The sequence below is a fragment of the Herpailurus yagouaroundi genome, unplaced genomic scaffold (genome assembly GCF_014898765.1).
Source record: "Herpailurus yagouaroundi ecotype Mexico unplaced genomic scaffold, PumYag 140, whole genome shotgun sequence".
Classification (NCBI taxonomy): domain Eukaryota; kingdom Metazoa; phylum Chordata; class Mammalia; order Carnivora; family Felidae; genus Herpailurus; species Herpailurus yagouaroundi.
Window position 1 is genome coordinate 10,379,929 of NW_024412395.1, and position 21,945 is coordinate 10,401,873.

Genomic DNA, 21,945 nt, shown 5'->3' on the forward strand with positions numbered 1-21,945 from the left:
GAGATAATCTGATTAGGCCCTGGAATGGTATTACTGTTCTGTAACAAGACAGGCTTTTGAGATTCCTCTATATGGTTTATTTCTATGTGCTCAAAGTATGTCATTTTTAAATTTAATTACTTAACATTTCCATCATGTTCTTAATTATTGTACTTTTTAAAGTTTCAGAATTGGAAAATATATGCTTACTAAAAATCAAAGTTTATAATGCTAATTTTTAAAGCAATCAAAAACAAAATCTCCATCAATCTTGTCTCTTGTCAACTCATTTTCCACAGGTGTCACTGTGCAGTGTATATCTTTCCTACCCTTCCAACCTTTTTACTATACACGTACAATCAAAATGTTTGACTAAGACATGTTACCAAGACTGAATTCCGCTTGTCTTAATGGCTCAGCCAGTCTTCCTTGGCTGCCCCGACAGTGAGGACAATCGCTTCCTCTGTGTCTTGTCACGTGTTCCAGCTCCTGCACCTTGTCACGTGTTCCACCTCCTGCTTTTGCTGATCAGTCCTTTTACTCTTCCACCCATCACTTTCAGACCTCTCCTTTCTTCAGCCCTGATCATAGTCACTCCATTCTAAATAAATGCATCTTTATACGAAGCCACATTTCTTGTAAAGAATTTTATTTTTCTTTCCTAATTCTTAATGTGAATTTTTACTTGCATATGGACTAATTTGCATTAATATAAACAATAAGTCAAGATATTGTATATTAATGTGAGGGTAAGCATATTGTACATTAAACCGATGGGGTATAAATACTGAATTATGAAGCTGAATTTATGTACCAGTATGTAATTCGAGAGAAAAATGAATTTTAAAAATGATGTGTGAATACTTTCTACAACTCATTTTCAGTATGATGGTCATCTTACTTGGTTCTCCTTTGCTAAGTAATTTTTCCATCATTTTCTATTGTCTATTCATTCTTATGGTTCCCTTCCTGAATAATACTAAGACACTCTATCTTTTAGAACCTTACTACCTGACCACAGTGCTACATCTACATCTGCACAAATATTTAAGTGTATGCATCAAAGGTTAAAGAACATACTGAATCAATGAAAACAAAGTTTTTTGTTTGTTTGTTTTGGTTGGGAAGAGTACAAAGAACTCTCAGGGACAAATAAGCACATTTACAAATACATAAATGTTAATACATTGTGTAAACAAACACTTATATCAAACACCCTAATTTCCCAGGATTATTTCAAATAAAACAATTTGGGGCAGTATAATTTATAAGAAGGAAGCTAAATGAAAAAGGTCTTACGGTGATGATTCCAGAACAATGCTGTTAGCTTGTGTTGAAGATGGAGATCTGTGATTCACAAATACTTCGCTTGGGGAAGTGTGAACCACATGGTCTACCAAATGACCAACTGAAGACGGTCGTAACCGGGTTCCCTCTTGTGTGAATGCAGAATTTCGACTATATGAAGAGGAAAAAAGATTGAGTGAAAATGTGCTTTAATTCAATTTTTCCCGTTTTTTATTTATATGATTACATTAAAAAGTGAGTGTGTATTTTTATGACTAACCATATTGACTAAGAAAAGACTCTGATGAAGACAGTGTGAAGTAAACAGAAAGAACACCAAATAGGAAGTCAAAAATCTGAACTACAGTCAGCGAACTGCCGCAAGGATTTTACCTGTTCAATCTGTTATCTCTACACCTAATGTCTACATAGGCTATAGTCACTACAACTTTGTGTCTTAATCAGTATTTACACCTCATTTTATTGTGCTTTGCTTTATGCTTCTTCTTTAAAAAAAAAAATTGGGGCGCCTGGGTGGCTCAGTCGGTTAAACGTCCGACTTTGACTCAGGTCATGATCTCACGGTTCATGAGTTAGCCCTGCATCGTGCTTTGTGCTGACAGCTCAGAGCCTGGAGCATGCTTCGGATTCTCTCTCTCTCTCTGTTCCTCCCCTGCTCGCACTTTCTCTCTCTCTCAAAAATAAAGATTTAAAAAAATAAATAAAAAAATAAAAAAAATAGAAGGTTTGCAGTAACTTTGCGAGCAAGTCGGCTGGTGCCATTTCTCCAACAGCATTTGCACAACTTCATGTCTACCACGTTTTGGAATTCTTGCATTATTTCAAACTTTATCATTATTATTATATTTGTTATAGTAAACTGTGAGCAGTGATAACGACTCACTGAAAACTTAGAATGTGGTTAGCACTTCTTAGTAATATTTTTTAAAGTATGTACATTAATTTTTTAGACATTGCTATTATTGCACATTTAGTGTAAACATTACATGCACTAAGAAACAAAAAAATCCATTTGACTTGCTTTATTGCAGTGGTCTGAAACCAAACCTGCAATATCTCCAAGGTCTGCCTGTATAGAATAAAGGGAAAGAATAAATAATTCAGAAATATCTTCTGGTCTGAGTTCTCTTTTAATCCTCATAAATGTTTCTGTTTATGGGACTTCCTTTACTTCCTAAAAATAGATAATGAATAACATAATTCCATCCTTGTAAGTGACATAGTCACATGAATTATTTTGATTACTATTATTAATCATAACTAACATTTGAACACTTATTATGTGCTAAGCATTGTTCTAAGCATTTTACATATATCCTCTGATTTAACCCTCATAAAAGACACTGCTATTATAATTTTATAGAAGATAAAAATGGGACAAAGAGATTAATTTGTTCAAAGTTCAAATGTACAGTGACTCTAGGGCCTATGCTCTTAATCATCACACTGTACTGTCTTTTTAGAATTGAGAAAAAAACTTTTTCAGATCATATCTAAAATTGTGTCATTAGGGTGCCTGGGTAGCTCAGTAGATTAAGCATCTGACTTCAGCTCACGTCATGATCACACGGTCTGTGAGTTTGAGCCCCACATCGGGCTCTGTGCTGATAGCTAGGAGCCTGGAGCCTGTTTCAGGTTCTCTGTCTCCCTCTCTCTCTGCCCCTCCCCCGTTCATGCTCTGTCTCTCTCTGTCCCAAAAATAAATAAAAAACGTTGAAAAAAAAATTAAAAACAAAACAAAAATTTTTTTTAATGGAAAAATGAGTGCCTGGAAAAGGGACCAAAAAAGATGATTCTGAATTTTCTTCAAACAGTTGATTAGCCTCTGAATATATACAGTATTTTATATATATAAAAAGAGATAATTTAGCAATCTGCAATTAGAAACACAGAAGCTTTTGAGTCTATCTTTTCTAGCTTAGGAAGACACTGAGCGGGGGTGCCTGGGGGCGCTCAGCTGGATGAGCGTCCGTCTGACTCCAGCTCAGGTCACGATCTCGCAGTTAGGGAGTTTGAGCCCCAAACTGGGCTCTCTGCTGTCAGCGTGGAGCCTGCTTCGGATCCTCTGTCTTCTTCTCTCTCTTCCCCTCCCCTGCTCATGCTCTCTCTCTCTCTCTCTCTCTCAAAAAGAAATAAACATTAAAAGAAAAAAAGGAAGACACTAAAGTATGAGATAATGTTCCCTGAACCAAACTATTTATACACATACTTTACTTTCAATATGGTAGAAGTTTATTCTTGGGCTGACAAACACCCATCGGTGACACAACTTCTAGAATTTACTACACACTTATTGGATATTAATGTGTATAAAATATTTCTAAAGTTAGACTTCTTCAAATATTATATTCCATACAAAAATTCAAGTATTTTGTATTAAACCTTTTGGTTGAACAAGGTCTGTGAACATACTGAGATGTGTTTATCATTATTTAGTTACATCCATATATTCAACACATTTGTTAACACATTATAAAATTAACAACTTTGGCCAGTACGAGCTGATTATCTTACTGTTATCTATATCAAAGCATACAGTTTTGGTAGGAAATAATAGAAGTATATAAACAGTAAGTGCTGAGTAACACAGGCTTCTTAGCATAGATATAGCTAAGCTTGTGGGAGCTTATGTTGGAAACCCCTTTTTCTAGACCACAGAAAGTGGTGAAACAGTGGTTGGGGTAAGAGATAAAGTAAGATAATCACAATCATTTAGCATTTTCAAAGAATATATGCTCCCCTAGAAATTCTGCTTGAGAGCCAATAAAAAAGGATTATGCCAGTAATAACCATTATTTCCAGATTTTAAGTCTACTAATAGATCTTGGTTTATTAGCTAGAGACCCATACTGTATAGGATAGTGAACATCCTTGTTCAATGTTCTACTCCCTCATTCACTGAGGCTTTTCCAGGCCATTTATGCAATAAGCTGCAGGCTATGAGGAAATAATGCTCTAGAGCAACAAAAATCATGTCTGGCTAAAAGATTTAAAGGTAAAGATTTACATATTTCGATCTTTGGGCAATGGAAATAACACAGTCAATAATTTAGAAATTAGCAACATGTACACCTGATGTCAGTCTGTACTTACTGATTAGGAGTTCCAGGTGGAGATCGCGATGGAAGGCTTTGTGTTTCTAACCTGTCATCAGATATTGAGTTTCTGCTTACTACTTCCCAATCCATTAATTTCCGTGCCAAGGGCTTACTTGGGGATCTGCAGAAATAATTTAGTATGTAAACATTTTTATACCTCCAACTATAAACCAAATCTTAGAATTTGTCATATTCTAGATGAATAAAAATAGTTTACTTAAATGAAATTAATGCATTTGGCGGCTATATACCTCATAATTTCCTAAGAAATTACATCTGCTTTGTATGAAGAAGGAAGGAAAGACACGCTAAGAGTAGAAGAGAGAATAGGAAAGAAAGAGGAAGAAAGGAAAGAGGAGAGAGAGGAGAAAAGAGGAGAAAAAGAGAAGAAACAAGAAAAGGAAGAAAGGAAGAAAGGAAAAAAGCAAAGGAACAGTTGGCTACCAAGTTATCTCATATATGAATAGTATAAATATTGACTATTCCAGAGTTTCTGAAATTCTAAGTCATCTTGTGATATATTAAACAACTGCTAGCATATTATCTCCTGAATATCCTTAAATCTTAAACCCAAACCCTGATCCTCTGCCTCAACAGAGGACATGGCAAAAAAGGATAATTATGTATTTTTTCCATTTTATTCATAATAGGACAGTGGATTTTTTTTTCTTTGTTTTGTTTTTCCAAAAAACATCATTTAGAAGGTTAACTATTCTGTCTCATGGGAGGGAGTAGAAGACTATGTTTATTACCTATCTATATATTGTCAGCTATCATTGTAATAAAGATGAAACCTAAGTAATCTTTTCAGAAAAGATACTGAAGTTTGCAGAGATCAGAAATCTTTAGAATTTAGGTAAGTTAACAACTAAAGTCTTTTTTATGTTCAAATTCAGATAATGGCCAAAATTCATGGAAATATATATGACATCTACTTAAATACCTAGTTTTTTTGACATGCACAGTTAATACGAAGGTTAATATATGGAAGTAAGCTACTTACATAAAAACACATAATAAACGATCTTGCAAGCTGATAGTTTTATATTGCAATAAATTCACTGAAGCACATAGATACAGAATAGACTAAAAAGCACAGTACACGTACCAAGAATATTTAATAAAATTTACAGACACAGTAGGAAGTATTAAAATGATGAGTGGAGGGTCCTCGTTTTAACCTTCTATAAGTCAAATCAGTTAAGTATCTATGTCTAAATATTGAAATTTACCAGTATAATGTATGAACCTAGGTCCTCCCCTACATCCTGCATTTTATAACTTATGAGTATCTAAATTTTCAGTGCAATGTTTTAGTTTATTAATTTTATGAAACCACAAGTAACTTAAATTACTTACGAATCCAAACCACACAAGTGCCTCATTTCGTATATTCATAGCCCAAACCTTTTTTAGTTTGGCTTAATGACATTTCCTTAATTTAAGAACTTAGAACATTTCGTAAGAGAGATGTAATGTTATTGATTTAAAAATAGGCACTGACTCAGATTTAGTTTTTCATAAATGAATTCAAATTATAGGCTTTTCTTATTTGAAGACAACACAGGACACCATTTAGTCCAATCTCCTAATAGTGCCATGCAAACTAATATTCCTATTAGTCAGAATAAGATGGAAAAAAAAAAAAGCGATGGTATTTCATACATTTGATTTTTAAAATGAAGATTATCAAAAGAAACCCTAGAATTATTGCTCTTGTATTAATGTTAACTCTCAAGAGTTAATAAGCTATTCTTTCTCATATATTAGACTACTAAATGTCAGCTGTAAGACTGCATAACTACAGTTAGATTGACTACTTTCATTTTTGAAGAGAGGGAAAAAGTCATTTGAAGACGAAAAAATCCAATTATACTCACCTAGTAGTATAAAGCGTCAGAACACTTAACTGTTGTTAATAAACTAAACATGGTTGGAAATGCTCTGCGCTTAAAACTAAATTTCAAGAATTTTATTAACAGCTTTAACCTCAGAGACCCACCCACTCAAGCTTGCTGTCTATGTTTCCTGTTGAGTGTGGAAATTTCAGAGAAAAAAATACCACACTTCATCAGTGTGTTTGCAATGTGGTAAATATATTTTCTGACCATGGCACTTTATTTTTCTGTTACACGTGAACATTCTTTTGCTTTCTTCTTAGGTATTATATGACAATTAAAACAGTGTGAAAGCAATGAAAAGAGTTGAGCGACTGGGAAAAAAAATTAACATATTCATCACTGCTGAAAAAAGTGACCTTACATGAAAAGTTGAAGAAGAAATCTGTTCTATTTATACACCACCAACTAAAATTCTAAGAAGTGGATAAGAACTCCAGAATTCTCTAATACTTTAACAGAATAACTTAATAACTGCTAGAACCATCAGAGTTTTTTGGTAGATATGCATCAGGTCATCACAGTGAGGCTGTGATATATTATAAAAACAAGCCTTAGACTTTTGGAGATGGAAGGGTCATAAACACTAAACAAAACTTTGTCCCTGCTAAGGACTTATTTTAAGGAAGATTCATAGAATTCCACATAACAAATGATATGGGACAGATATTTAGGACTTCTTATATTGGAATTTTAGCTCTACTATTCCTTAAATAACGCATATTTGTTTCACAAAATAACCTATTACAATTTTCCATTTTAATAATGCACATACAAAATGAAGAGCTAGGATGCAGGTATAATTGTGCATATTTCTCAAAGTCACACATGATCAAGATATTCAAACATTAACACTTATAAAGAAAGTACTTTGCATGTGATAATAATATTAATATGTAAGTACATGTATAATTTGATATTCATATCAGGATATCATACTACAGTAGACCTAGTTATCAAACTGTGTTCACTATTTTTATAAATATCAAGCAAGAAAAAATTCAAGCTTCTTGCAAGGAAAAGAAGAAAAAAGCTAAGAATTTTGTTATGTGCATTAAAAAAAATTCTTTTTAATGTTTCATTTACTTTTGAGAGAGAGAGAGGCAGAGTACGAGTGGGCGAGGGGCAAAGAGAGAGGGAAACAGAATCCAAAGCAGGCTCCAGGTTCTGAGCTGTGAGCACAGAGCCTGACGCGGGGCTTGAACCCACAAGCTGTGAGATCACGACCTGAGCTGAAGTCAGCCGCTCAACCGACCGAGCCACCCAGGAGTCCCTTGTTAGGTGCATTTTTAAGAGAAAAGAATCAGAAAAATATTTGCTTTGATTTTAACAAGTCTGAGGGAGTGGTGCAATAAGTCGTAATACTAAGCGAAAGGATACATTTTAAATGAAAACGAAGTTAATAGGAAGTAAATTATTTTATTCTTGAGAAATTTCAAGGAAAATAATTTCAAAAGGACTTTCTGTACATTTTACCTTCATACTGGTGCTTAGAACTTTCTAACTGGAAACAAGGGTATCTAAGACTGTAAGAGCGAGGATTCTGAATAATTTCAGTAGCCATGTCTATTACAGTAGGCATCTTTGTTCTTATTTTGTTCTTTTCGCCCTTCCCAAATAACCAAGTAACCAAATAGCCATTAATATGACACTAAGATTTATATTTAATAGAAAAATGACAATATTTCCCTCATAAACATAAAAAACAAGATATAACAATAAATCAAATTCAAAATATTGAACAAATGTTGAGATAAACTACATCATTCAAATTCAAGTAAATGTATGACAGCAAAATGCTATATAACCCTGACCAGCTAAATCCTTCAAGGCATTTTCAGACAGTTTTCCTGTTGAGTAGATCATTCACACACAAAAGAGGATGGGGGTAAGCCAGGAATGGAAGGGGGGGGGGGATAAAAAAGCAAGTTAATTTTATTATTCAAACACATAAAAATCATGTTTTAATAATTTTTTGTTTCAAATGTCCTTACTCCAAGGAACTTACTCATTTGTTTAAGCACTCAGGGCACAGTACTGGCAAAGAGTAAGCTATTTATATTTTATATATATATATGTAGTAATATTTGATTCAGCCTTGTCAGATATATACAGATACATATCTGTGAGTATACACATGGCAAAACCTTAAATAGTAAGTACCAAAAATTATTTAACGTAATTGTATTGCGTCATAATTTTTTTTCTGTTATTTGGCATGTTGGAATTTTAATTTATTTATTTTTCTTTTCTTTATTTTAGACAGGGGAAACCTCGAACACGGTTGAGTTTCCCACGTTTGGGGGAACCGCAGGAATCAGAATGGCCTGAGCACAATGGACAAGCCTCTCCTGGAGAGAACCATCTCTGCGATCATGGTTATCTCCCCTGCCAGGTAAAATTACTGGCATTTGGAATTTTAACAAATAATGAAGTATCACTTATATGAGCAGAAAAAAAAACAATAAAACAATTTTTACTTTTGGAGAAAAGAAAAAAACCAAAAACTCCTTTTACTCTAGAAACACAAAACAGGAAGGTCTTTTTGATAAAGGCTAAAGGTAAAATTAAAATAAAAGCCAAAGCAAAAATTTCTCATTAAAATTTATTAAAACTCTTATGCCTCCTATGACAGGAGATACCAAACACATGAACTCTTTAAGGACTTATCCTCTGTAAGCCATTTCCACTGAAAAAACATGCCTCATTTAAAAGCCATCTACCATACTGCACACATTATTAAAAGAGCTGGGTCTAGTGCAGTGAAAAAAACAGATAAAACTCCCACCCTCATATAGCCTGCATTCTAGTGGGGGAGACAGACAATAAAGGTCGTCTCTCACATCTCTGAGACAGAGCAGCCAAGCGTTCACCTATCTCATGCAGAACAGCAAACCTATTCTGTAGAGGGTAAAAGTGTGGCTAAGAACAGGGAGGCCTGTGTGAGAATCCCTTAATACTTCAGGTAAATTATTCAAATGTGCTGTGCTCAGTTTTCTCATTTGTAATGGGATTTACCTCACTGAACTATGGGGACTGTGAGATAACACACAAAAATTCTCTGGCCCAGATAAATAAAAAATAAACGTTAGCCACTCTTAGGTTAACTGGTTATCCTCTTTCCACTTACATGCCCATACAACGGATTCTCTCACAGCAGCCAGAGTGATCCCCTAACCCCCCATATTTTACTATGGAACACTTTAAATATAAACAAAAGTAGAGTGAGTAATTTAATAAACACTGCATTCAGGACCCAGGTTCAACAATTATCATTACGGTCAACCTTGTGTCATTTGTCCCTACATTTACCTGAACCCTCTCACCCCAATGATTCTGAAGCAAATCCTAGAAATCACGGTATTTGTAAATACTTCAGATTACCACTATAAAACAAAACAACTCTGCCAGACTCTTAAAAGTCCAAGTCCCTTTATATCTCTTCAATGCTCTCAGTCCCCACTGGCTTTCCCTTAAATGCAAAGTCCTTACTATTTTGAACATGGGGTCATACAAGTTCTGGCTGCTGCTTACCTCCCTAACATGTTCTCTACTGCTGCTCCCTTACTGGCCTGCCTACTCTTCCTCAAACATGACAAGCAGGCTCCAGCTCCACAGCCTTGCACTGGCTCAATCCATTACTTGCATTAGATATCTGTTGCACCAATCAGAATTTAAGCTCCAGGGGGCTAAGACGTGTGTCCCGTTCTTCATTCTATTCCCAGAACCTGACACACGCTCATAAGAGTAGGTCCTCAATAAATATTTGCTGCCACCGATTTGGTCACTCCTCCTCCCTCCCACTTATTGGATAATCCTGTTAGACTGCTGCTCGCGGATCTCAAACGAGACTTGTGCCAGGTTCACTACTTTTTCCGTTACAAATTTGTTCTCTTTCTTGTATCCCTTTGTCCATTTCTGTCACTCAAATCTGACGGTCTCTCCAGATACTCCTATCTCTAACACACCTCCATCTAAATGATTTAACAACTTCTGTTAGTTCTACCTGCAAAATATTCCTCAAATTTGGCCCCTAGTCTCCATTTCATCACCAATGTTTTAGGTCAGGCCTTCATTATTTTCACTGGGATTACTGCAATAACCTAATTGGTCTCTTAGCACCGGGTCCTTACTTCCAATCCATTCTCCATCATTGCTCATAAAACTATTTTCTAAAACATAAACTTCATCATGTTGTTTCAACTTGCTTGAAAACAATACCTCCTAAAAATATGAAGATAACTAAATGGCACTCCCCCAAAATTAACTTTTCTCAACAAGATGATGTAAAAAAAATGGAAATGGGCTGAATAATACATGAAATTAATCATTATGTTTTTCAAAAATGTTAAAAAAATAAAGGAAATAAACTTTCCCAAATATGTTACATGAATAATGTAGTATTTGATTCAGCCTGGTCAGAACTACAATGCTTGATACAGGGTTAATTTAGCTCCCATTAAAATAATGTGGGGGGGGGCAATGAATAAACTAGACAAATTATTTCATTACTCCCTCAACATAATTTATTGTTTAATTAAATAAAGGATCATGTGCTAATCCTGTAATCACATCTGGAAAAAGAGTTTTTAGTAATTTTAATCTTTCTTTTAAAAAAATTCAAACACTGAAATAGAGGCAGCTTACCTTGCAAATACCCTGTCTTTATTTGCTTTTTCTTTGCCATACTGAACTGACTGGACTTCAGTTCTCCCACTGAAATACATAAACATGCACAATAATAAAACCTTAAGGAAAATTATAAGATAAAATAACAACATACAACATGATTATATTACAACTTCATAAGAGACAAATTTGTAGCAGAGAAAAGGGAGCAGAGAAGAAGAAGAAATGAATGGACTGAATTCCAGCTCTACCTGAATGGATGAAGCTTATTTATAGCTCTTCCAATTAATGAACAAACATGTGTTCCACAGACACTTCATTTTTAGATACTTCTTTTATTTGAGAATGACTGGCACTCTCACCAACCACAGTTGGTCTGTGGTTTAGCTAGTATCTCTACTACTCCTTAATGAAGGAGAACACAGGGAATCTTAAAAAGCTGCTCTTTCCTTGGGCTTTTCTTCCTTGTCTACTGGTAACGATCACAGATACAAAGACTGGTTATATTCTCAAATCCTTCCTTGTCCAGACACAGGCAACTCCGGACTTTCATAAACAGGGAGGAACTAAGGACTGAAAAAATCACTGGGAGTTGGGCACTACAATTTGCCTTGAAGCTGAATTGTCTAGCAGGCACACAGTTTATGCATGGAAATAGAGCCTCCTCTATGGTAAACCAAGGTGTTCAGAACGTATTTGTTACTAAAAACTTGGTTTTCAGTGAATTTGCTACTTGACACATCATATTATTTAAGTGTGAACAGACATAAATGTCTAGTATATCAAATAGAACCATTTACATTTGTAGATATCTAATTCATATAAAAGCAGCCAAACGTAGGTTTCCAAAGCAAAGCAAACAATTTTTAAGATCATCTTCCATAAGTATAGATAAATGTGAACAGAATGGTCTATCTGTTGAAGTTCAAAAAATTTTTTTAAATATTTATTTTTGAGAGAGAGACACACACACAGAGTGCAAGCAGGGGAGGAACAGAGAGAGAAGGAGACACAGAATCCGAAGCAGGCTCCAGGCTCTGAGCTGTCAGCACAGAGTCCCACACCAGGCTTGAACCCACAAACCGTGAGATCATGACCTGAGCTGAAGTCAGACACTTAACCCAGTGAGCCACCCAGAGGCCCCTATCTGTTGATGTTTTAAAGGAAAAGTCCAAAACATAACCATGATTTTTAAACTTAGGTACGTTGAAGTTTCTTAAGAAAATATATTTCCTCTAAGAAGGATAAACTATACTTGCAATTGTGAACAAGGTAACGAGTTGAGGTTCATTATTGTTTGCTATTTCCGCATTAGAACAATGATTTTAATCCTTGGATATTTTGGAACAGAGATAATAAAGATGTGTGTTTGGGTACGTTCATGGAGGAAATAATAAATTGTTTAATATTCCAAATTCCATCTCTTAGCCTAAATAATATTTCAATATTGTATTATAATAGTTCTAGTATTTCTAACCACTGTTTATTATGACAGACAGAAATCTTTATTTAATGCATACTCAGTATAGACAGGACTGTGTCCAGATAAATACCTGTCAAGCTACCATTCCTACCTCAATCATAAGATTATTGATCATTTTGATGATTAAAAAGTACTTTACAGTCATGGGATTGAGCCCAGTGTCAGGCTCTGCACTGATACAGCGGAGCCTGCTTGGGATTCTTTCTCTTCCTTCCTCTCTGCTCCTCCCCTGCTCGTGCTTTCTCCCTCAAAATAAATAAATAAACATTTTTTTAAAAGTGATTTGGATAGGGGCGCCTGGGTGGCTCAGTCGGTTGAGCATCTGACTTCAGATCAGGTCATGATCTTGCCGTTAGTGGATTCGAGCCCCACGTCTGGCTCTGTGCTGACAGCTCAGAGCCTGGAGCCTGCTTTGGATTCTGGGTCTCCCTCTCTCTCTGCCCCTCCCCAGCTCATGCTCTGTCTCTCTCTCTCTGTCAAAAATAAATAAAACATTAAAAAAAAATTTTTTTAAGTGCTTTAGATATATTTTTTAAAGTTTGAAAGGACTACAAACAAAACTTAACTTTTACAAGTATAAACATGTATGGTTTACTTATACACACTAATTTAATTTAATGTTAACTGAGCTGTCATGGGCTTCAATCCTGTTCTTCCATGATCCACTAAGTTTCATAGGAGGCTCCCAGTCAGCAAACTATTTTCTAGATTCCTTTGTAAGCTGGCTTTCTCTTACTCTACTTTCTGATCTCCCATCAGAAAAAAAGTAAATGTAAGTCAAAAGCTGGAGACTGACAAATGCTGGTAGCTGCTGTAACAGAAGTGGGAATAGGACACTAAGAGAAATCACACCTTGTCAATGTTATATACCACCCCTGGTCAAAGCAGCACCTATTGGGCAGATCCAGAACTGACTGTGACAGTGGTTCTAACAGTGGAGTAGCAGGTCTAGGCTTATGGACTCCAGCCTAGAGGTAACACAAGCTTCTGATCTTTAAGCATTATCCATTCCTCCTGGTTACTTCACTATAACCCTCTTTCACTTTTGCTTTGCCAGCCTAATACCTGTGTAACCAACTCCCTTAATTAAATTGCTTTTATTAGAAAAATCAAAAAGACTTTCTGTTTCCCTGATACATTAATTTACCACCGAAGAGGACTCAAATGAGACACGATTACTCAAAAGGCTGGATTAACAACTTGAATTTCATAATAAAAATATAAAGATAAAACTGAAATATGGGGGGGCCTGGCTGTATCAGTCAAAAAGGCATGTGACTTTTGATCTCAGGGTCATGAGTTCGAGCCCCACATGGGGTGTAGGGATTACTTAAAGAAATAAAACTTAAAAAAAAATTGAAATACGATGGAGCAATTAAAGGTTTATATTTTATATTATCCATAATATGGTTCATTAGGAGTTTAGTATTATTACTAGAACAACATGAATATACCATAATCTAAGAATACCAAATTCTGACAGCAGGATAGTTATCTTTAAACAATGAGAAAATGCCGATTGGTAAGAGAATACAGGCTCATTATAGGTAATTTCAGCAATACAGAAAAGCATAACAAAAAGATTTTTAAAAAAAATTTAGCCAGTCTTATCCCTAAGAAATAATCTCCATTATGAGTGGTAAAATCATTCTAAAACTCTCTATATATGTAGAAAATGCTATAAAAATGGACATAATTCTATTAACTGTGTGATTATGCGATATACGCCACTTTTCATGAAAACAGTATTAAACTAATTTCCCTCGAACTGAAAGAAGAAAAAGATTGCCACTCATAAATACATGTATATACATGGTAAGAAAGACAGACCAGGACAAGCTTAAGGAGTTGGTGTTGTTACCATTTAATTTTTGCTAACATGGTTTCTTGTACTTCGACTACTCTCTTGTTTTCTTAGTTCTATTGTTATTTTCACTTTATCAAAGTTTATAGCATTTTAATTCTGTTCTATAGTCATAATTCTGACAGTTGTCAAGGATTAGGTCTATATTTAAAGGACTTAAGCTTCATTCTTAGTTCTTTTACCAAGATTCTTCTTGAGTCATGTTGACTTATCTCTTGTGGGTTAATTTTATTATTAAAACATTTTTAGAGGGCACCTGGCTGGATTAGTCAGAGGAGCTTGTGACTCTTGATATCAGTGCTGTGAGTTACAGCCCCACATTGGGGGTAGAGATCACCCAAAAATAAAATCTTTTTAAAAAGCATTATTTAAAAAAAATTTTTTTTTAACATTTATTTTTTGAGAGACAGAGAGAGACAGAGCAAGAGCAGGGGAGGGGCAGAGAGAGGGGAGGAGTCACAGAATCCAAAGCAGGCTCCAGGCTCTGAGCTGTCAGCACAGAGCCCGATGCAGGGCTTGAACTCACAGAGCGCTAGATCATGACGTGAGCCGAAGTCGGATGCTTAACTGACTGAGCCACCCAGGAGCCCCTAAAAAAGCATTATTTTTTAGATGGACTCACAGATGTTCTATTCCCTGAGGTTTTGTATATTTGATAATGTTTACTGACTTTAGACTTGAATGGCAAACTGGTAAGTTTAAGATTTTTCAGTCACTTTTTTTTCCTTGAAGACGTGGTAGACAAAGGGTGACTCCCAGCTACACATAAGCCTGAATAAAGTTTTATTTGGCATTAACAATGTTTAAAAGTGTTTTGTTTTCTATTTCTTTTAGAGAGAGAGAAAGAGAGAAAGCATGTGTAAGTCAGGTGGGGAAGAAAGTCAGAGGGTGAGAGAGAGAGAAAAAGAATCTTAAGCAGGCTCCACACTCAGCACGGAGCCCGATCCCAGGCTCTATCCCACGACCCCCCGGGATCATGACCGGAGCCAAAATCAAGAGTCAAATGCTTAACCGACTGAGCTACCCAGGTGCCCTGTTTAAGAGTTTTTAATCCAAACTGATAAACCTCTAGCAAAGACAGATCAAGGAAAGAGAAGAGAGAAGGTATAAGTTACCAAAATCAAGAATGAAAGAAATGATATTACTACAGACTCTAGAGATATTAAAAAGAATACTATAAACTTTATGTCAAAAAATTCAACAACTTAGAGAAAACAGATAAATTCCTTGAAAAACATGAACTACCAAAGCTTACTGAGAAGAAAGAGAAAACCTGAACTGCTTTACATCTATTAAAAAATTTGAGGGGTGCCTGAATAGCTCAGTTGGTTAAGTGTTCGACTTCAGCTCAGGTCACGATCTCGTGGTCTGTGAGTTCGAGCCCCGCGTCGGGCTCTGGGCTGATGGCTCAGAGCCTGGAGCCTGCTTCAGATTCTGTGTCTCCCTCTCTCTCTGCCCCTCCCCCATTCATGCTTTGTCTCTGTCTGTCTCAAAAATAAATAAAATGTTAAAAAAAACATTAAAAAAAAAAGAATCTGCTGTACCTTTTTTTGTAGCTAAAAATTTCCTAATTCTGTTTAAGTGTTGCTACTGAATTTGGGGGTTGCTCTGGGGACGGGGGAGAATATATTTTTAATAGTATATCCTGTACTAAGCTTTATGCTGTTATTTTTTCTGAGATTACAAACTGGCATTTATAAATTCTGAGATTTACAATACAAATCTTTTTTGTACCACATCTAAATATTTTCTGCATGAATATATAACATGAATTAATCTAACACGTAATGATGAAAGGTTTTATTTACTGAAGATGGAAAATATTATTTTATGAAGCAGAAACAAAAATGGATAACACTTGTTTTAGCAGAGATTACGAATGACTTTTTCTACCTGATTCTTACCAGGCTGCACTTAAAAACTAGCTTTCCTGAGTCTTGTAAGAATTCCAGAGGCAAAATTAATCAGAATTTCTCCAAATTTAGAATTATCTCCCAAAGACTGTTTCTTTTAGGAAAAGATAAAATAGTAATCAGACAGTTTTAGGAAAAGAAATTTGGGGTTATTGTTCAATGACTAAATGTAATTTTTGCAGAACAGCTGTTTTGAACTCTTTATAATAAAGGGTTCAACAAACTCATACATAAAAAAGCAAAGTACAGGTATCCCCTGCTTTTTGTAAGCCTGTGTCACGCCACTATGCTTGTACAATATAAGGAAAACCCAGCACTCAGCATCTGTTCTGCAGCGAGCCACTGAAGAGGCAGCACACCCCACAAGCAGCGAGACTGCCCCCGTCCCCTGCCCCAAGTTCCTTCCCAGGGAGTACACTCAGCATCTCAGCAGTAAGCCACCAACGCTCTGAACTGTGTCTGTGAGCATCTGTGCTTTATCTTGATTTATTTTGTGTATTCGATAGCAAGATGTGTCCTCAGGTAAAAGAAAAGCCTGTGAGAGGTAATTTTGGGGGTCTGAGAATGCTAAAAAAGTTTACCATTATAGATTAATGGTAATGGCTTCTTCATGTATGCCATTTGGCTTATGAAAGGTTTTACAGGGACATTCTACTTTTGGATAGTGAGGGAAACCAATAAATTACATTTTCATGCAGAAGATACCTTTGCTTTTACAAATAAAGGTGTCTTAGAACAAAGAAAAGTTTTCTTGTAAATGTTTAACAAAGACATAATGGAAATTATAGATGTCTAGAATGTAAATAATTAAATATCATTGATTTACCTTTGAGAATAGTGATCAAAATTATAGTCAATGGAAGAGGTTTCTCCCATATGGCACAAGAACCTTTAAACTTTTGGCTGATATAGACAAAGGGGCCACACGCCACAGAGATTCTGACTCGGTAGGGTGTATAAATAATAAACATTCTATGACTCAATAAAATACACGCTTATTTTACAGTGAGGAAAAATCCAATAATAAAGCATTAGTGCATAACCAATACTTACCAGTACCGGAATTTTGAACCTAATGTAAAATAATGTGCAAAAAAGTTCTTTTGAGGTGGAAGCGGTCTGTCCAAACGGAAGAATGTGTGATGTTCTACACATGCTTTCCACAAATTTTTGCATGCTCTGTAATTCACCATATTAAATCCCAATAACGTTTCTCTAGATTCGTGCTGTAGTAAATGACAAAATGCAGAGAATACCAGGAAAACATCAGGATCTAATGCTCCATTTAGTTTACTTTTTACAGATAAACATTCTAGCCTTACAAACACTAATCCCTGTAGCACAGCCCCTTTTTTGTTTATCCAATAAAAAGGCAGTAAAATAAATGGAAAGGTTTGCAAAATGTGGACCTCACTTCAGTCAGTAATATTACAACTCTTAGGAACTTTTATTTTACAATATAGCTACAAATAAGTTTAAAATTGGATATATATCTGTTGTTAAAGCTTACTAGCTATAATTCTATTTCAAAATATAATCCTGGAACATAAATTAAACTATAAGATACACACACCTTTTAAAACCATCTCAAAATTTGTATATCTGTGTAGACTGTAAGTACATAGGAATATTCAGCACTTATAAACACTATTATGTAACTCAAATTTTAAAATAAGTAGCAACATAATAGAAGCATTTCCTTAATTTTTCTCTAAAAGTTTGGCACAAATTACTTTTTAAATGGTTTTACTGAAGCAAACTACCTCTAGTAAGTCACACATGTTCTAAGTGTATAGCTCTGGTATTCACACAATGAATGCAACCATTTAACTTCCAACCAGAACAAGAAATGGATTATTACTAGCAACTCTGAAGTATCTCCCCTTTCTACCAGATTATTTTTGCAAAGGTAATCACTCTTCTGCCTTTTATCACTACAGATTAGTTATGCCTGTTTTTGAACTAAATTATATACATGGAATCATACATATGTGTCTTAAGGTTTGAATTCTTTTTAGTATTCTGTTTCTATATCCATCCATATGGTTGTGAAACAGTAATTTTCATTCTGTGTAATATTCTATCATATGAATATGTCAGTTTATCCATTTGCTGTCGACAGATACTTTGTTTTTCCAGTTTCAGGATATAAAAATATTGCTATGTATATTTCCTGTATGTGGTCTGATGCACATGTGTGTACATTTCTGTTGTTGGATAAGATATGCGTGTTCATCTTTAGTAGATACTGCCCAACAGTTTTCCAAAACAGATCAATATATACTCCCTCCCACCGGCCCTATATCCTCTAACTCACCAACCACTGGCTTATCAATCTCTTCTCTACACTATTCCTGTGGATGTGTAGAAGTATCACATTTTGGTTATAATTTGTACTCCCCTGATGATCACAGAGGTTCAACACCTTCTCACATTACTGGCCACATGGCTGTCTTCATTTCTGAAGTATCTGTTCAACTCAGTAGCATATCTTTGGACTGGGTTGGATATATAACCAAGGATGTGGGTACGTGTGTATTATAGATATACACTGTGCTATTTCACTCCCTTCATGCTATCTTTTGATGAATATAGCTCTTAATTTTAACAATTAAGTAACAAGTCCAAGTTACTGATCTTTTCTTTTAAGGTTTTCTATGCCTTGTTAAAGAAATGTTTGCCTATCAAAAGGTATGATAGCATTTCCATAACTAAAATATAGTAAGATGCCCACATATAAATATTAAACTACTGGGGTGCCTGGGTGGCTTAGTCGGTTGAGCGGCTGACTTCGGCTCAGGTCATGATCTCACGGTCTATGAGTTCGAGCCCCACGTCGGGCTCTGTACTGACAGCTCGGAGCCTGAAGCCTGCTTCGGATTCAGTGTCTCCCTCTCTCTCTGTATTCTACCATTCACGCTCTCTCTCTCTCTCTCTCAAAAATAAACATTAAAAAAAAGTAAATATTAAACTATTATTTTAGAAGATAATATGCTTAAAATACCACTTCTTGATCACCAAAAAATTTTTAACTGTGCTTAACAGTGGCTTTGTATGCACTAACAAGTAGTTTACATGCTGTACCATATGCCATGAATATTGATTAGGTCTCACACAGAGCATTACACAGCAATACTCTGCAGAAGCAACATCCAAGAATCATTTATGTTCTACCTTTTTTGACACTTTGCATACGTCAAAAAGTCTATGTGTGATTCTGGCTTTCTACCAATTGTACTTGGACAATCTGTAATAAATTATAACAAAATCCACATTTTGTAAACAATAGACATAAAATGTTGTATTAAGAGATAAGTAGTTTCTATAAAGTGTGGGTATTTAAAAAGATGTTCCTGAGAGAAAACATTAACAAAACGACATTCTACAGACTACGACCATATACAGTCTCAGATCAGTTGTTAGATGACTTTTGTTGATAATATCTGTGGCTAAACACATTCCTAAATGATATGCTACCTCACAGAATGGTTTGAGGATTAAATGCTATGAAAATGATTGTGTGATTATCAGACACAGAGTAAGACCTCAATAAATGTTAAATACCACAACTACTATTAGTAGTAACAATAGTACTATTAATGGGAAAAAATTAGAAAGTTGACTTCTACATTGCCTTCTACCAATATAATGATTTAAAGTAAAGTATTTTAGAGAAGTAGAGGCTTCCAGATAAGATTTGAAACATATACAAAAATGTTCATTAGCAGCATTAGTTGTAATAGACACAACCTGGAAATGCCAAAAGTATCCACTAACATAAGAATAAATAATTTATGGTATATTCAATCAACGGAACACCATGTAGCAACAGAACAAAGTACTGCTATGTGCAACAATATGGATGAATCTCATAATGTTAAGGTTAGAAGGTACACAACAGGAGAACATTATGTATGATTCATTTTTTAAAGTTCAAAAATAGGCAAACTAATCCATGGTGATCAGTATTTACCTTTCAGAAAGGTTAATGACAGCAAATGAGCATCAGATCCATCAGCAATAAAACCAAGGTGACAGTAACATTCTACATATTAACATGATATATTATTACATACTTACCAAACACTATACTTAATATTTATACACTTTTCTGTGTGTTTCAATAAAACTCTATAGAAAAAAACTTTCATATTTTGTGAGGATAAAAGGGAAATCATAGTTGCTGATAAAATACAGTTGATCAAATATTTTTAAGATTTCAAATACATTTTACACACACATACAACTCCCTTGAAATCTGCATTAATTTGTTACAATTTGTAAGAAATAACTTAAGTCAAAGGATAAAATTAGTTTAATTTGGTTAAATAGAGAAAATCATTTGCAAGATGAAATTCTTTCCCATGACAATTCAATGTGTTGTATTTAATATACAAAAGGACACCACCATTCACACAAAGGGAGGAAATGTACTATACATTCATGAACTAGAAACAAAACTAAACACTCAGTTTCCCTAAAATGAAATGAGCATATATACGAAAGAAAGTGTTGTAGATCAGTTAAAAAAAAAAAAAAGAAGAAGAAGAAGAACATATAAAATGCTCAGTTACCACCTTCATGACTAGACCCTGGCAACTGACAATGAACATCACAATTGAGATCAGTTTCAAAGTTCAAAAGAGAGCAGAATGGTTATTTAGAAGAACTTTTTAAATCAGAACCACAGTAACACTGGGGAAATAAACACTGTCATAAAATGTGAATTAACTAAATCGGTGGGCAGTTATCAACCTCACACGGAGAGTCTGGCCACGAATGACTTCATTTCTGAAGACTTCACTTATATAAATACTATTTGTTTATATAAATGTTATTTATATTTATACAAATAGTTTTATAAATATATTCATTTATATTAATAATGATTAAGATCATCACTCACCAATTCTTTTCTAAGTTGAATAAAAAACTGTTTGCACTTAAAAGAAATTTTTACAATCTTCAACCTGGATAAAAAGAATGAATTGGAGTGTTTATAATACTGAATGAAGATAAAAACAGTAACTTAAGAAAATAATTCAAAAAATAATCTTTTAGCTGTATATATAGTAACCTCTGAACATTTAATCATATATACACACATTACATAAATAATCTAAAGATTCTGGTGCTTCATGAAAAATAATTAGAATCTATATACTCAATTGAATAAAGTTTTATCAGAACATTTGCTGTGAACTATACATTTTCTAATTTTCAGCTCTAGAGAAATACATAAAAACACATATCACAAATTAAAATTTCAAGATATACCAACAACATAGTTATTTACTTTTTAAAACTACAAGTAGTTTTCTGGTTCTGTAAGGAACTCAGAAATCACCACTCCAATGTATTAAGTACAAAGCTCAACAGACTGAAAAACCAACAACTCTTCTTGGCTCCATAAGAGACAGGAGGGCACAGGGCAAACTGCTACCCTCAAGGCCTGAGACCAACAAGTGCATGCAGAGAGCTGCAGCTTACCAGAGCAGAGACTCACGAGCAGAAACTGCCAGACGAACCAGTGCCAAGGCAGTAAAACCTGAACCGTAATTTAAGAATTGTTGGAGGCTCCGTGTAGCCAACTTCCAGAGTTAAAAACTCCAGAGGCACCCAGTCATACAGGGGGCTCCTGCAATATTTGTTAAGATTTACCTCTAGGAGTTCCATCAGGTTTGCATGGTAAATGTCAGAGAAAAATACCCTTGGGTTTCCAGCAAGAGAAGGGGAAAGGAACCATCTTGAAATACACCAGAGCACTCTGTTC

General features: G+C 34.9%; 1 protein-coding gene and 1 pseudogene across 11 annotated transcripts in view; both read right to left on the minus strand.

Annotated features, from left to right (window-relative positions):
- PTPN4 (protein tyrosine phosphatase non-receptor type 4) overlaps nt 1-21,945 on the minus strand; it is a 230,077-nt gene that overhangs the window by 57,149 nt on the left and 150,983 nt on the right. For all 11 annotated transcript variants that reach the window (XM_040474832.1, XM_040474828.1, XM_040474831.1 and 8 more), the window contains 5 exons: nt 21,079-21,142; nt 17,226-17,398; nt 10,931-10,999; nt 4,381-4,506; nt 1,279-1,437 (listed from right to left, as the gene is read on the minus strand). In XM_040474832.1, coding sequence (XP_040330766.1) covers nt 1,279-1,437; nt 4,381-4,506; nt 10,931-10,999; nt 17,226-17,398; nt 21,079-21,142 — 591 coding nt within the window. The remainder of the gene's footprint in view (nt 1-1,278; nt 1,438-4,380; nt 4,507-10,930; nt 11,000-17,225; nt 17,399-21,078; nt 21,143-21,945) is intronic.
- Nucleotides 8,560-8,686, minus strand: LOC121031183 (uncharacterized; annotated as a pseudogene).